General features: G+C 43.7%; 1 protein-coding gene across 2 annotated transcripts in view; it reads right to left on the reverse strand.

Moving 5' to 3' along the window:
• LOC101859800 (mucin-19) overlaps positions 1-17,296 on the reverse strand; it is a 55,902-nt gene that overhangs the window by 6,079 nt on the left and 32,527 nt on the right. For both annotated transcript variants that reach the window (XM_005103487.3, XM_013085444.2), the window contains 8 exons: positions 16,340-17,152; positions 14,891-14,922; positions 12,629-12,822; positions 11,247-11,453; positions 8,729-9,037; positions 5,859-6,216; positions 2,121-2,550; positions 1,008-1,251 (listed from right to left, as the gene is read on the reverse strand). In XM_005103487.3, the coding sequence (XP_005103544.1) occupies positions 1,008-1,251; positions 2,121-2,550; positions 5,859-6,216; positions 8,729-9,037; positions 11,247-11,453; positions 12,629-12,822; positions 14,891-14,922; positions 16,340-17,152 (2,587 nt within the window). The remainder of the gene's footprint in view (positions 1-1,007; positions 1,252-2,120; positions 2,551-5,858; positions 6,217-8,728; positions 9,038-11,246; positions 11,454-12,628; positions 12,823-14,890; positions 14,923-16,339; positions 17,153-17,296) is intronic.

Consider the following 17,296-nt stretch of genomic DNA (forward strand, 5'->3'; position numbering starts at 1 on the left):
GACATAAAGACATTGCAAATCACTACGCTACAATTACAAAGGCGGGAAACAAAAATATTATAGCTAATCACTACCCCAGAATTACCAAGAAGATACCAAATTTCTAGAAATTTAACGTAAAAAAGGTTTCACATCGAATATCTTGGTAATGACTCCGAATAATTTAACAATTTTTATAGAGCAGATAGACAATTTGGTGTCCAAGCTCATGGTCTCAGTACCTCAAAACTGCCAAAAATGTCAGATAGAACTGTGTAATTCTAATCTAGCCAAATGTGAGGCATTGTGGTGAAATTGGGTAATCGTCAAAATAATGAAACCAAACCAATATTTTTCCACCCACTGGGTAATTCTTACAAAAATGTTTTAAAATTCATAGCCTCACACCTTTCACGTCCATCTCAAAACATATATGAGGCATCGTGACGAAATGAGGTGCTCATCAAAATAATGAAATCAAAGACACCGGAATTTTTCTGGCCGTTGGACAATTTTTTGTACTTTTTTCTTCTTGGCTCAACGCCTTTTAACATTTTGCTGCCTCATCTCGCCGATTGGCGGCATTTACCACCCCAGTTTCTATGGATTTTCCCCACAACATGATGGCAAAGTGTTAAAACTACATTCTGTGTGGGTTTTACTAAAAAAAATGTTGATCAAACTCATTATTATTATTATTACTGAATATCTGAACAGTAACTAATTAATCATCATCATCCAGAGTCAGATCTGTGAGAGACATAGGCGATAATGGTTCTCCATTCATTCCTTTGCTCGGATGCTCTTAAAAAAGCTGTTTCCCTGATCTGTCCCAGTTACCCATTTGTTTAGGTTCCCTAAGTAGGTTGCTCTGGGCCTACCCCTGCCTCGTTGGCCTTCAATTTTGCCAGTGAGAGCTAGATGTTCAAGATCTTTGTCTACTCCGGTGTCCCAAAAGCAGCATTTGTCGTTTCCAAATAATATTATGGTTAAATATCAGCTTTAATAATGTTAAGGCCTCCACTCACCATACGGCTATGCGGGACCATGGGGATCAAGTGGCTCCTCTCACACACCCTCATGCCTCTGTGGTGTATCACGTGCGGGCTCGCCCCGTTGGCGGCCGGGTACGGAACGGAAGGGGGCGGGGCCAGAGGTGGGCCTGGATGACCTCCCTCTGCTCCTGAGGGCGGACCGGGCGGGGGCGGGGCTTGAGGTGCGGGCGGAGCCACAGAAGGTGGGGGAGGAGCTTGGAGGGGGCTGATGTCCACGCTGTGGGATTAAAAGAAACAAAAGCAGAAAGTTGTTATGTTTTGGTAAAAGTTTTAGTGTTCACAATACAATTAGGTCATAGAAGAAAAAGGACAATAGTTGTGCTTAGTTATTGTGAACAAAGTTTTGCTTAAGTCAAAGAGCTGCAGACAACAATTGAATAGTGGAAGTCGGTATAACAATAATCATATAATAATAACAATATTAATAATAATAATAACACCAACAACAACGACAATAATAATAATGATCATAATAACAATCACATTTATGTAGCACATATTTCACCTCATCCAAAATGTTTTTAACTTTTTCAGAGCACAAGGGACTCCACAATTTTAGGCATCCGGTGCAAAGGCTGTTACCTAAAAAAGACTTTAATTCTGTCAAATATTGATGGATTTGTATGTGTAAGCACAAAAATTATTCGTAATTGAACAAAGGATGCAACTAAAAGTGAAAATGAGTAGTAAATATGTAGCATAAATTCAGGCGTAGACCTTGGGGTTGACGAAATCAGCATCACCAACACCCGGTGAAACAGGGAACCAAAAAACACCACTTACACAGGGTTGCCCACCACCAACATATGTTGTAGTAATCAGCAATATATAAGAAAATTAGTAATCTGGCTTAAAAATTCGTAATATGAAAAGGGATCGTCTTCTCCCCTAGGGTGTCAAGAATAGGAGTTGTAGTCAAGCAAGTATAAAAGTACGGTAAAACAAAGGCATGAAGAAAAATTTGTAATAATTGACCACCCTGCTTATGAAATTTGTATTTTTGGTAAGTATTTTACAGGTATTTACAGCCCCTGCAAAGGGGCCAGCCAGATTCAAACACTTTTTAACAAACGACAACAAAATTACCTCATAGGAGCAGGCGGGTCCGCTCTCAAGACCCGATGTACTGCATTGCTCTGACCAGGGGCTCCAGGCGGTGGGGGCGCCGCTGATGGTGGGGGGACCGACGTTGAACCCGGACCCCCGAGCGGCACGGAGCCCGGAGGACCCCCGGCATGGTGGCACCAGCCTGCCGAGGAGCACGAGGCTTGCTGCTGCGATGATGACGACGGCGCCGAGTGGAAGCAGAGAGTGGGGGCAGGGCTGCCCGGGGTGGCAGCGGACACAGCAGCAGCGGCCGCCGCGGGGCCGCTCTGGGGCGTCGGGTGTTGGTGGAGGCTGGGGTGCATCGGGGGACAGTTGCGGTAGCACGGGGTGTGCACCAGCGGCCAGCCGGGCTCCGTCGGGTGGTGGTGGTGGTGGTGGTGGATGTGGGCCTGTGGAGGGGGCTGGCCTGCTGAAATACACAGAGAGAGAGTGAGAGAGTGTGAGAGAGTGAGCGAGAAAGAGAGGGGCGGAGAGAAAATGAGTGAGAGGGTGAGAAAGGGAGAGGGAGAGAGAGAGATAACAAGAGAGAGAGAGAGAGAGAGAGAGAGAGAGAGAGAGAGAGAGAGAGAGAGAAAGAGAGAGAGAGAGAGAGAGAGAGAGAGTGAGTGAGTGGGAGAGGGAGAGGGGGAGAGAGAAAGAGAAAGAGAGAGAACATGGTCAAAGATGGCACTGCGAGTTTGCCCCAGAAGTCTGTTGCAGTCATTCTCCTAGCTGGGTGATCTGATGGGATATTTTGTACTGCTGGCTGTGTGGCTGCAAAGTGTTAAAATTAACTAAACTCTTATTTGAAAAAAAAGCACACACGGATACCCAACTAACCTCTGATTGACATTCCTCTCTGAAACTTGAGTCCCATCCCCGAGGTAGGATGGCCCCTGCCCACCACCTCGTGACCGTCCTTATGTCTCCTTTTTTACATTTGTTACTCTCTTGTTGCATTGCAAGTGCAGTAAAACGCTTATTTTTTAATTTTTTTTAGGGTTTTACGGCACTCGCAACTGCATAAGGTCATATGAGCACCAAGGGGTGGGTGTCAACAGAGAAGTCTTTACAGGGAATCAGACTTACTCTGCTCATCTCTCTAGCTTCAACAGCACAAGGTCTGCTTCAACTACAGTCGAACCTGCCCTGACGGCCACCTCTATAAGACGGCCACCTGAACAAAAGGCCACTTTCCATTTCCCCCCTTGCATTTTTTCTATATAATTTAACTGTGTAAAACGGGCACCTGTCCAATGCGGTCGCGGCCACCATATTTTAACACACAACCCCTATCACAATAAGCAATAACACCTGTCTTAGACAGCCACCTTAGTGACTCCCATACCTGCCAACATTGCCTGGGCCAAAATCTGTAGTTGGACGCAAATTTTTGTCCAAAAATCAGTAGTTGACCTAAAAAATCTGTAGTAGGCTATATTACCTCTTGTCGCATGCTTAATTTGGGACCCTTATCAATATTTTATTTTGACCCACATCAAATGCATGATTGTGTTTGCGACTTCAAACAAATGTAGAAAATGACAAAAAGAACCAAAAAAAAAAAATGACAAATATGAAAACTACCAGAGGCATTTACCCTATTAGTAGTTGGTGCAGTTCCTGTCCTATTCATACCTGCACGCACACACACAAATGAAACCAACCCCCCCCCCCAAAAAAAACAGAAGCAAAGAAGAAAAGGTGGGCCTTGGATGACTTAGGCCTAGCCTTGGCCTTTTGTCTTTGCAGAGTTTACAAGGAAAGAGTATGACGGATCCCGAGTCCACACAAGGCCTGCACCAACACGCGTTTTGCAGAGAGTTTTCTAGATCTACATCTAGATCTATATCTAGATCTAGTGGTAATAAAAAATTTAGAATACTAAAATTTGCTTCCAAGTTCAGTTTTTGTCCTCTGGTGTTGCCTTCAACCCCCCCCCCCCCCCCCTCCCCCGAGTGTATCTTTTAAAAAAAAAAATCCTCCCCCCATTCCGGAGTCCTATACTACGCAGCGCTCAGACTTTGAATGAACTTTGGTGACCCCTTCAAGTGCCGGTGCTCACAATGTGATGGAACGCGCAAGTTCATTGACCGGTCACAATGGCGAACCCAACAAGACGCTTGTATAACTATAACTTTCTTTTCTTTTCTTTTCTTCACAAGTGACGGCACAGGACAAATATTGATTTATTTTCAAGGCGACACAGCGTTTGCCATGTTGCGTTATCAAACTACTACCAGCAAATTTCTGGGTGGTAACGAAAGTGAAAGTATAGCTTGATTATCCCGATCAAACGTCGGTATCACACCCGCTTGCCACCATAGCCGCCTGTCTGCGTGAAGAAACATACTCTCGAGGGAGCCGAATGAATCACAATCGCGACCGGCAAAAATGAACTTATGGGCGTTATCGGATTTGGTTTTCAAATATTCGATAACTTTCTCAAATTCCCGGGTAATTCCCGGGGCCTGGCAGTCACCCTGCTGAATCCCGAAGTCGGTGGCTTCATCTCAAAATCGGTGGATCGGTAGTTTGACCCAAAAGTCGGTGATCTACCGATTTTTTCTGTAGGGTTGGCAGGTATGGACTCCATTACGTTTTGTCATAAACTGTGCATTGGCCCCTGGCGTTGTGGGCGAGCCGTCATAATTCAATCACCTGTCGTTGTTGTTAGGTAGTCCCTCCAACCGATCATGTTGCGTAGGCCCCTCCCACTGTTGACCAATAGCTACCAATTTTCAGCTGCTGGTGAGGTAAGCATGTGATCCCTCATGACCCATAAGCCCCGCCCAGAACTCATACACAAATCGTAAGTGAGATGAGCGGTCACTGTTTACCCAGTCTGTAACAAAGTAACAAAGGACATCAACATGAACTCTCCGAGTTGTTGCGACCCATGTGTTTGTTTTAACCTGCCACTCGGTCTTCCTCGTCTGATACATTTCATTTATTGTCACCCTTGTGCAAAATCAGCAACAAAATAAAAATTACAAACAAAATACAAACCACCACCACCACCAACAACAACAAAAACAACAACAATGCGGTTACTTTTGATTGGGACCTCAGATGAGAATGGTTTGTTTTCTTCATCTTGATCAGTCCTGCCTAAGACGGCCACCTGTCTTATACATGACCACTTTTCTCCTTGACAATGGGTGGCCGTCTTACACAGGTTTGACTGTATCAAGGCACCCCGGAATTAGCAGTTTACAAGAGAGTGACAAACATACAAAAGAAGTAGAGGAAAAATGACGATAGTAAGGATTTGGAAAGAAAAAGCAGCAGTTCCCTGTCGTAGATCAGGCACAGTAAGGAACGTGACATAATGAATCAGCCCATTTACAATTCTACTGTGCTTGAACGAGAAATGACCCCCTTCCGGAATGGCCTAAAGATGCTACAGTACAGGCAGTGGCACTGCCCCAGGGGGTGAAATGCTTATTTAAACTCTCTTACTTGGAAAAACAAAAAAGGACAAAAGATGGATACCAACTAACATCTGATGGCCATTCCTCTCTGAAACTCGAGACCCATCCCCGAGGTAGGATGCCCCCTGCCCACTACCTCGTGATTGTTCTTTCCTTTCAAACATGTATCCTCCTTATGTCTCCTTTTTTACAATTGTTACTCTCTTGTTGCACTGCAAGTGCAGTAAAACACTTATTTAAATTAATATTAATTAATAAATAAAATAACTCGAAAAAGAAAAAAGGACAGACACACCCAACTAACCTCTGATGGACATTCCTCTCTGAAACTCGAGACCCATCCCCGAGGTAGGATGGCCCCTGCCCACCACCTCGCGACTACCGGGGACAAAACTGTACGGCATCAGGTGTCCGTGGGGCTGATGACTGCCGGACGAGGGCGGGGAGGTGACCACAGCGGGGGAGGAGGTGGAGTAGTAGTAACAGCCGCGGCGAGATGGACCCCCCGTGGAGGGGGTGTGGTGGTGGTGGTGGTGGGGCTCATGGGCGGCCGCCGGGCTGTGGGAAAACCGTCCGTGATGCAAGTGGTGCGGGGCGTGGCCCATGTGGTGGTGGTGGTGGTGGTGGTGGTGCAGCTGGGGTAGGGGCTGCGGGGGCCAGAACTGAGGGACACAACCAAAAGAAAGTATTGCATGAGTGGTCTGTCAAATTCTGAGGGGAAAAAAAGCAGCACATCCTTTTCTTAGGGAACATTTCTTTACTGGAGTATAGAACTGCAGGACCCAAAAAAAAAAACCAAAAAAAAAAGTATTGCATGAGTCGTCTGCAAAATTTTGAGGGAAAAAAAGTGGCACATCCTTTTCTTATGGAACATTTCTTTGTTGTTATCGATCCAGGGAACATTTCTCTACTGGGGGTAGGGGCTGCAGGGGCCAGAACTGCAGGACACAACAAAAAAACAAAACAAAACAAAAAAAAAAAGGATTTCATGAGTCGTTTGTAAAATTCTGAGGGGAAAACAAGCAGCACATCCTTTTCTTTTGGAACACTCCTTTGTTGTTGTGATCAATCTAGGGAACATTTCTTTACTTTATTTTTCCTTTTCCGATCTAGCAACCAAATGAGTTCTAGACCTTCAGCCTACTTTTATTAGGCGAGGATCATTTCAAAATCTGAAAAGCAAATTTTTTGTTTTAGTAAGAGTTTTACAGCCCATACCCATGCTCAACAGCATAATCTCTGCGCTTTACAACTATATCATATCCGAGCAAGCAATCTGCTCAACCCCGAGGAGAACCCCTGACATTACTCTCACTTGAAGTCTATAATATCTATACAAATCTATCCAGTAGAACCAGTGAGTCGGACTTGAATGTATTCCCCATGATCTAAACAATCAGTCAACAGATGAAATTCAAAATGGCGCTCAAGCACGAAACTGAAAGTAAGATAATTTAGGCCGTAGTCCTTTTCGTATTCTTATTTCTACTTAGGTTCCAACAATTTAGTCGAAAACGCCAATGTCAGCAGTCGGCGGTCGGCACGAAAACCAGAGATGCCAACCACAGAAGACCGAAATGAGTATTGGGAAATATGAAAATGTGTATTTTCAGGGGAAAATGTGTATTTTCAGGGGAAAATGTGTATTCCCCACGACCAACTGACCAACCAGTAAAATGCTCAGTGTCCAGCAATATTTCCTGAAAAAAAATTACTAGCTCACCAGCTCGAAAAAGGGAGTACACACGCGTACAATATACATGTGTCCAGTCAACAACATGTTAGTGTTCAGTGTCGTACTGGGGTCTTGTTTGAAGTATTTCAGTCTATTATAATATTTTCGTCTCATTATTAAATTAAAAATTAATCCTGCTTTGAGCGTTCAGAAGGGTCTAGAACAAGAATTTCGACTATAAAGAACCAGTCTGGGAGTCAGAATTCATGTTATGAACTGAGAGACTAAAGTTATTGCTCAAACTCAGAGAAGAGCAATAACTTGAATGGCTCAAGTAGACCCAACAAGCACTGTGAGAGTTGTAACAACTGTGGGAGGACAAGATGCAGTGACACTGAAAATCTGCCAGTCTTGAAACAGAAAGCTAGAACATACACTGTAGGTATAAATTACTATCACCCATCCAATGAAACACGAACACTTTATTTCAATAACACAGACTGGCAAAGTATGAAGGGTCCCGATTCCGCACACGCCTGCACCAACACGTTCTTTGCAGAGAACTCTAATCAAAATACTGAAATTGCTTCCAAGTTGTTGTCCTCTGGTGTGGCCTTCACACCCCCCCTCCCCCCTCAGTGTATCTTTTTTTTTTTTAAATCAATAATCCGCTCCCCTTTTCCGTAGTCCTATACTTCGCCCAGCCGTTACTCCCACTAAAGACGGTCTTTGCTCACACGATGCCGTATTTTTACGACGCGAATGCGCGCAGGGTCACTGGCCGGTCACAATGGCGAGCCAGACAATCTAAAAATCGGACGAAGCTTGTATTTTCTTTCCTTTTTTTCCCACAAGTGACAGCACAAAGACGAGTCGGAGTATTGATTAAACTTTATTTGCACGGCGACACAGCGTTTATACTGCACAACCTGCATGTCACAAATGTTGCTTTATCAGACTACCGTTGGCAAACTTCTGTGTGGTAACGAAAGCGAAAGTAGATCTTGAATTTCCCGATCAGCTTCGGTGTCACATACACTTCCGCCTGCCGCCTATCCGTGTGAAAGTGAAATGTACTTTTGGACGGGGAAAGGCTGAACTTACTGACCTTATCGGACTTGGTTTTCAAATATTCCAGTTCCGCGATACTGAAACTATTTTGACAAAAGATGGGACTTGAGATAATTAGGATTACTCGTCCAAGCTGAATCTCGTATTTTTCGCATTCCAGGATGCGTATTTTTACATGAAAAGTCGTATTTGCGTATTTTCGGCAAAAAATCGTACTATAATACGTAAAATCGTACTGGTTGGCATCTCTGCGAAAACGAAAGCGGGCGGGAGAAAAGGGGGGGCGCTGGCAGTCGGCCAGGCCTCGCACTTCGCACATCGACAATATATCAAGGTGGGCCTAGCAAAAGCATCAGCCGGCTCGTGGGTCGGGTCACGATTGTCAGATATCAGACGGTTGTCGGCAAACATGCAGGTCTAATAGTTACCTGAGCAGGCTGCATGTGAGCAGGCTGGGCAGCAGCGACCATGGGGGGAGGAGGAGGGGCGGCAGACAGGACTCCCGTTGAGGAGGCGGTGGCCGAGGAGGAGGAGGAGGAAGAGGACGACGATGAGGTGGCGACGGAACAAGGCGAGGCCGCTGTGGATGTCACCGGGGCAGCAAAACTGCTGTTGCTGCTGCTGCCGCTGGTGCTTCTGCTGGCGGTGTGTAACAGCAGAGAGTGAAATCCTCCTGGGGGTCGGGATCGGCCGCGTGGGGAGCAGGGGTCGCTGGAGGCGTCCGAGGGTCTCACCGCCTGGTGAAACAGATGAGAGAAAAAACGGATAAGAGAAGAGAAAGAAGAAACAACAGACAAAAGAAGAAACAGATAAGAGAGAATGAGAGAGGAAAGGGTAAAGAGAAACAACGGATAAGAGAGAACAAACATATAAGAGAGGAGAAACGGACGAGATAAGAAACAGATAAGAGAGGAGAAACGGATGAGATAAGAAACAGATAAGAGAGGAGAAACGGATGAGATAAGAAACAGATAAGAGAGGAGAAACGGCTGAGATAAGAAACAGATAAGAGAGGAGAAACGGATGAGATAAGAAACAGATAAGAGAGGAGAAACGGATGAGATAAGAAACAGATAAGAGAGGAGAAACGGATGAGATAAGAAACAGATAAGAGAGGAGAAACGGATGAGATAAGAAACAGATAAGAGAGGAGAAACGGACGAGATAAGAAACAAATAAGAGAGGAGAAATAGATAAGAGAAAAGAAACGAATAAGAGCAGAAACAGAGATATGAGAGAAGAAACAGATAAGAGAAGAAAATAAAATGTTTTGGGTCTCGTGATTTTACAAATGTGAGGTGTGCTGACAAAATGAGTTAATTCTTGGATTTTAGCCCTATGGACGCAGATCGACACTTGTAATTTATTGGATGGGTTCATACACTTTAATATTATATGAAATAAATGAAAGATGTGTTTGATTTGAAGAAACTGGAATCATTTTAAAACTTTAAAATTTTTTCTCAAGAAATTCAGAACAATTGGCAAGCCTGAATTCTGACTTTGGATCACATAGGAGCAAAAAGTTCCAAAACTAAAATAGTAATAATAGCAACACTGAAAGATGAGGAATAAACATGATCTGTGATCTCACTTCATATTACTAAAAAAAGTAGCAATAACATCTCATCATGACTTTAACATGAGAATTGCAAGCAAACGAAAATCTTATCAGCCAGAATTAAATTCACGGATCTTTCTCAAACAGATAGAATTAAAGTAGCACTGCCACTTAGAAGAAGAATTTGCAATAAGGTTTTGTTTCACTGAAAATTTTAGATCTAAATCTTCCTCATTCATACGCCAGAAAACTTGTATCCCTCTGCAGCATCGGGAAAGTTGATAGTGAGACTGAATGCATAAAAAGCAGATGCGTTGGAGATGAATTTGATCAACAACCGTCACTAAGAAAGTGACTAGGATTTTAGATCCAAAATTTGTTGGTGACACAATGCACTGCCACACAAAAAATACGCCTTCAAGAGTCAAATTCTCATAAAGAAAGGAAGTATCATCATGTCTGTATTTAACTTGACCAATATAAGAAACACAGATTTGAAGGACTGGACAGAAATTGAGCATTTAATCAGCAGAGGTGAAAACGACACACTGTGTCATTCTGGCGGAGGGACGGGGGGGGGGGGGGGGGGGTGTTAATTATAAAGGGAACCCGACACAGGTCATCATGTCATTCTAGCTAATAGGAGTTAAGGAACTCGCTACCCTAGAGGTACAAAATTTTATCTGCTCAGTGCTTCGTTACGAGAAATTCTACGTTAAAAAATTTTCAGTTTCACTGAGTGTCAAGCGTTTTCAAATTCAATTCTTTGAAAATCTAGCTTAATGAATCTGAAAAATCTTACGATTTTGATGTTGTTTTCAAATCCCTTAAGCTGCAAGTATTTCGCTATTGGCAGGTACGATTTTGATAAAGCACACAGAACATTTGGTTTCTGACCTCATGATCTCAGTTTTAGTAAAGGTTTTACAGCGCTCACAACTGCATAAGGTCATATGAGCACCAAGGGGTGGATGTCAAAATAGAAATCCTTACAGAGAATCAGACTTACTCAGCTCACCTCTTTAGCTTCGACAGCACAAAGTCTGCTTCAACTATCAAGGCACCCCGGAAATAGTGGGTCACAAGAGTGTGACAAACATACAAAAGAAGTAGAGGAAAAAATGACAATAATAAGGATTAGGAGAGAAAAAGCAGCAATTCCCTGTTGTAGATCAGTCACGGTTATGAGCGTGACATTGATGAACCAGCCTATTTACAATTCTACTGTGCATGAACGAGAAATGTCCCCACCTTTGGGAATGGCCTCAAGACTCTTCAGTCAGTGGCACCACCTGGGAGGGGGGGGAGGGGGGAGAGGGGGTTCATGATCTAAGTAACTCACAACAGCACTCTGTTATTCTAGGGTAGAGAACCGCCTTGCTTACCTCTATTCTCTGCTGACTAGCTGGGTGCCTCATCCTTCCGTGGGTGGCCGGCCCACGGTGACAATGACGACAGCACGGGAATACCCCAAAAGGGGGCGCTGAGGACTCGGGAGGGGGCGGGGGTTCGTGGGCACAAGTAGGGCGAGGGTCGTGCTGCCCCGAGCAGAAGCTGGATGGCAACGGCACATAGCCATAGCTACGCATGGTCTGTGATGAACAGATGAGAAGAGGGGTGGGGGTGGGGGTGGGGTGGAGTGGGGGGGGGGTTTGTTAGTTGTAAGTTTGTTGTTTTTTTAATCTTGTCACTATGACGGTATTTTAGAACCCGCAAAATGGCTGCTGGCACAGTATGCTTCCCAGGAAGTTGAAATTGTTTCAGAATACTAACAGCAGGTCTGCTGGGATAATAATATAGACTGTAAAGGGTATAGATTGTGAAGTGCATAGAGCTTGCTGTCGGGCTGGGACTTGCGCTATACAAATTCTATCTATTATTACAGGGCACAGAGCTTACTGTTGAGTGGGAATTTGCACAATACAAACTCTATTACCTATTCATTTATTATTGTCTAGATTTCTACCTTGGCTATAAAGATTCATTATCGCCTCATTTGTAAGACGACACTAAATGTTTCTCTCATGTGCGACGCACAGGCAACACATTTCACTTATCATCAAGGTTTTACCACGATTGTGTCAACAATAGTATCCCTCAGCTACCGCTGGTCATATCAACTTAAACATCCCTTGCTCCCTCAAATAAAAACATCAGTCAGAAGTAAAAGGCCTAAGCTTCTGATCTGTAACAAAGAGAGATACAGAAAGTCATTTTTACTGTCATCCATCAACATTCTTCCATCTTAACCATCTTGTTACAAGTCTTCATATAACCTTAGAGCATGTATTAGAATAACAATGAGTTACAGTCAGAATACTGAGTACGTATCTAGCTTAAGATTATTATTGTTTAAATTACTGTTCATTTATATTACGCATGTGACTGTAAGCCTGCGTGTGGGTGCATGTGTGTGTGTGTATGTGTGTGTGTGTGTGTGCGTGCGTACGCGTGGTGAAACACCAAACCAATGTGCCAGGATCTGGACAATAAAGTAATAAAGATGTATTTATCTTATCTTAATAGTTGTAGAGAGAAAAAAAAAATTTCTTTCTTTTAACAATAACTGTATCTTTACATAAAGAATTTTTCTAGCTTTTTTTTTCTGTATCTAGAATTCAAATTCTGACAAATCAAGACTTTCGGATTATTCCTGAATATCGTCATCTCTGATTAATTAACCGCACACTCAGTGTACCACTTTCAGAAAAAAAGGGGGAGCGTCCGTTAACAATTATCTAAACCCAGGACACAAAAAAACACTTACTGGAACTCGGAGGCTTCTGTTCTGTGGGAAGGAGGTAGGGCGGAACACCTGGGTGTTGAGAGGGGGAGAAGCAGACGGTGGCGGCTCAAACGTCATCTCGAAGGGACCCTGGTCCTCCTCGTTGGGCCCCGACGACTCTCTCGACTCCAACTCGGCGGCCATGGGTTCAGACTCTGTGGAGCTCGGCTGAGGTTCTGTGTGATCAAACATGTAAAAGTTCCCAAAAAAAAAACCCCAAAAAGTTGTAACACATGTAATGTAGAACGGGGTTACACGCGCTATGTCTTTCTTTAGTTTTAGTAAGGGTTTTACGGCACTTGCAACACAATAAGGTCATATAAGTGCCAAATATTAGAGGTGTTACAAGAGACAACAAACACAAAAAACAAGGAGGGGAGATAGAGACCATAGATTTTTGACAGCAAAGAAGAAGCAAACCACACCAGAGCAACCGCCAACCACTCACGCAGAAGGGGATTACACTTGTGAAACAGAAGAAAGGGATCCAAGCAGCCTGACAATCGCTTTAAGGTTTACTAGGAGAGTTTTACAGCACTTGCAACACAATAAGGTCACAGAAGTGCCGCAGATTATAGAAGTGTCACAAGAGAGTAGCAAACATAAAAAAGGAGGAGGAGAGATCAGAACTATAGGTGTTTGATGGGAATGAAGGAGAACCCCACACCAGAGCACCCACAAACCATCCGTAGCCATACAATCAATTCATTTTTAAGTAAGAGTTAATTATTATTATTATTATCGTTATTATTATTAATACTTATAGACTCAGAGGGAAATTTTTTGGCTGTATAGGACCGCAAAAACACATACAGACAGGTAAACAAAGAAATTAAATTATATATTACTTTCATTCAAAATCAACAAGAACAGCAAAAAATAAAGCTGACAATAATGCACATTATAACACATCAGATGCATCTTTCACAATGTGCGGGAATTTATCACAAGACCATTAGATTTATATAGATACAAGTGTACATTCGAAACGGCACTACACATTGATGTTTATACTAACAGCAGCCTTACACAGATGGTAAGAAAGAGTATCTTTCTTTTTGTTCTTAGTGGTATGTATCTGCTGCTGCGTGATCTTACAATTTGTGCGGAAAAGGGGGTGTGACGGGTCGTTAATATTCTCCTGCTTATCTTTTTTTAAATTTGGCATAAAAATTTATTTTAAAATACGGAGACCGGAAAGAGCCTCACAGCCATTGAGCAGCGCCAGAATTATATCCACATGCAACACAATACGGTCATATTCATATAAGCGCCGAAGAAAAGGTGTTAGAAGAGAGTTTCAAACATATAAAAGGAGGAGAGATAAATACCTTTCACAGTAAAGAAGGGGTAAACGTGGTGAGTCAGGCGCTAGTCAAAATAATGAAATGAAGAAATAGGCATTTTTTTTTACCAGCTTTGCAATTTTAACCGAATTTTTGTTTTTTGGCTCAACACCTTTCATGTCCATTTAAAAATACATTTCCATGTGAACTTAACTGAAAACGTAGAATAAAGTCACAACATAAGTAATTTTTCAATTTTCTAGGACTCTCAAGCAACTGAAGTTACCAAACTTTGGTGGTCATTTTATCGCCAATTTTACTACAGAATCCAGGCGACCCAACCTCCTTCAATCGCAGATATCTCGACTTCTATTCAAGAGACAGATTGGTATTTTTTTCATTGAAAGCAAGACAAATTATAAGTTTCCACATGATACCAAAAGTATGGTTCAGAGACATGGAGGCTCACAGCATCAGCAGCAAGGAAACTGCAGAGCTTCGTAAATGGATGCCTACGAAGGATAGTGGGGATCAAGTGGTACGATCGAGTCACAAATGCTCAACTGTGGGAGAGAACAAGCCAAAGGCCAGTAAAGGAAGATATTCAGGTGAAGAAATGGAAATGGATTGGACACACCCTGAGGAGACCCCGGACAAGCATCATCAGGCAGGCCTTAACATGGAACCCACAAGGAAAGCGTAAGAAGGGAAGACCTAAGATGACATGGAGGCGAGCGGTATCAGTGGAAATTGAAAAAGCGGGGACATCATGGAAACAGATAGAAAAGGATGCTCAGGACAGGCTTCGCTGGAGTAATGTTGTTAATGGCCTGTGCTCCACTGGGAGTTAAAAAGGGCAAGAGAGACATGATACCAATAACTCCACATACCCAAAAATTGACAATCGCCTGATTCCACTGCGTCATGACACAAATATATATGGGTGTACATTTCTTACCTTCATCCGAATCAGTCAGGTCTATCACAATTCTGTGAAACAGGCAAGAAAAAAAAATATGAGCAAACAAATGGCAACATGATACAAGTTGGCAGTTGAAATATAGCCAGCTGCCTTTGATTTTAGCTTCAAAAAAACAAATCAAAACAAAACAAGAATACGAGAGGCATGCTGACAAAAGGAGTTACTTCTCGAAATATATGAATTGAGATATAAGTCACATAGGTAAAAATTTAACACCTGTGACAAATTTAGTTGATTTTTCAGTTGACGTTATTTTCTTCAAGAATAATATACACCTTACCATTTCATACTACTTATAAAACCCAAGCTCTAGAGAAATACTAAGTAAGCAGCAGAAGAATGGAATTCAAACCCTCAAAAAATACAAATGATTAACGAATAATTTTCTTCTTTTTTTTTTTTAAAGGAAAGTAACAGCTAGATCACAATGATGATAATTCAACGCCCCATCCATAACATGTTTAAAAGCATCAGTGAATAAATCATTATAAATCACAATTTAAACACGCACATCTATTGTTCCTTTTTCCAAGTTAAAATGCAGAGGCTGCTACAACACTCATAATACACAGTGCCTTATCAATTTTAGACCCCCAAGTGATCTTTAACGTTTGCAACTTGCCCACAAGACCTCCGAGATTTTTCGCCCTTGTCCGAAAAGGCTAGGTGTAGATCTTTCCTATCAGAAGATCAGGGTTTTGGCTGAAAGACAGCAGTAAGAAGGAGCCAAGGAGTAGCAGTAGAAAGGCTGCAGAAAGAGTCAGGAGACCAGAGAAGGGGGGAAAGGAGGTGAGGGGGTGTGGGCAGAAAGTGGAGATGAAAGCAGACGACAGAACATTGCTAGAGAGCAGAAAAGGAGGTGATAAGAGACAATTTTAGAGAAGAAAATTTTCCGTCGCTACCCGGATTCGAACCTGGGACCTTTGAATAAGAGGCGATCACCTTAACTTAAACCTCCAGGCCACGAGAGCCCCCTCCTCACAACAATTTTGTTCAAAGTGTACTTAAGAGAAGGCACTTTTAACAAAATCATTCGGAGGCAACAAACGGTCTCGGTGGGGATGGGGGGGGGGATATTACAAAAACGTCATACATTCCGTACGGTATGTGTGTAGCACTGTTTTCAACAGCGGCTATTTTAACGGTTTCTACATCCCTCTCAGAACGGATAAAACTAAGAACTGAGAGCAAAGAGTCTCCTTTACAACCTGTCTGGAACTCCCAATTGAAAACTCCAAATTATACAATTTTCACAAAAGATGATGAGAAGTGAAAAAAGACGAGTTTTGATTCTCCGCAGAGAGAGAGAGAGAGAGAGAGAGAGAGAGAGAGAGAGAGAGAGAGAGAGAGAGAGAGAGAGAGAGAGAGAGAGAGAGAGAGAGAGAGAGAGAGAGAGAGAGAGAGAGCCCCGAGAACATTCCCTACCTCGGTTTGACCATGACCACCTCCACATCGCTGTCATCCGAGGCAGCAGACGCAGCGGTGGCCGTGGTGGAGGTAGAGCCGTTTGACACACCACTGCCACCACCACCACTGCCACCACCACCACCACCACCGAGGGAGACGACACCATCAGAAGACGTCTGGCTCTCAAACGATGGCCCTGCCGTTGGCATCATAACGCTGCTCTCATCGCCTTCGTTCCATTGGGAGGAGGCTGAAGACGGCGCAGCGTTCACTGAAGAGGAAGGACCCGGTTGCACAGGGTTTCCCGAATTGTGTATGTCCTGGAGCCAGTCATTCCACGGCTTGGGCAGAGACGACGCCCCCCTCGAGGACGACTGCAGCGCTGACGAAGACAACGGCGACGATGAGGAGGAAGAGGAAGTTGTCGTCGCTGACGAAGAAGCGGCCATCACCGGGGTGGAAAAGATAGTATCCATAGCCAGCTGCTCGCCAGCAGAAGTAAACGCGGGCTCCGCCTCTGAAACGAGAGCGGCAGCGTCGTCTCCGTTCGTGGCAGAAGAGTCAAGACCCAGGTGGGCGGGCGGAACCACACCTGTCGACGACACTACATCGGTGGAGGATGTCACTGACGTCAACTGTGTCGTCAGTGTGGACGTGGCAGCCTCGGGAGGATCTGGCTCCAGGAACGACGGGTATGTGGTGGCGGTGGAAGTGGACGTCTCCCTTGTGGAGGCCCCATTGCAGAGACCGTTGTCCGCGCCTCTAGCATCTGCCATTGCCGTAGACGACGTGGGTCTAGCTTGGGATGAGCCTCCACAAGATGTCTTTATTCTGAGAGGGGGTGGGGGTTTGTTTTGTGTTAGTAAGAGTTTTACGGCACTTGCAACATATTAAGTTCGTATAAGTGCCAAAGATTAGATGTGTTACAAGAGAGTAACAAACACAAAAAAGAAGGAGGGGAGATAGAGACGATAG

This window comes from Aplysia californica, unplaced genomic scaffold (genome assembly GCF_000002075.1).
Source record: "Aplysia californica isolate F4 #8 unplaced genomic scaffold, AplCal3.0 scaffold00374, whole genome shotgun sequence".
Taxonomy (NCBI): Eukaryota; Metazoa; Mollusca; class Gastropoda; order Aplysiida; family Aplysiidae; genus Aplysia; species Aplysia californica.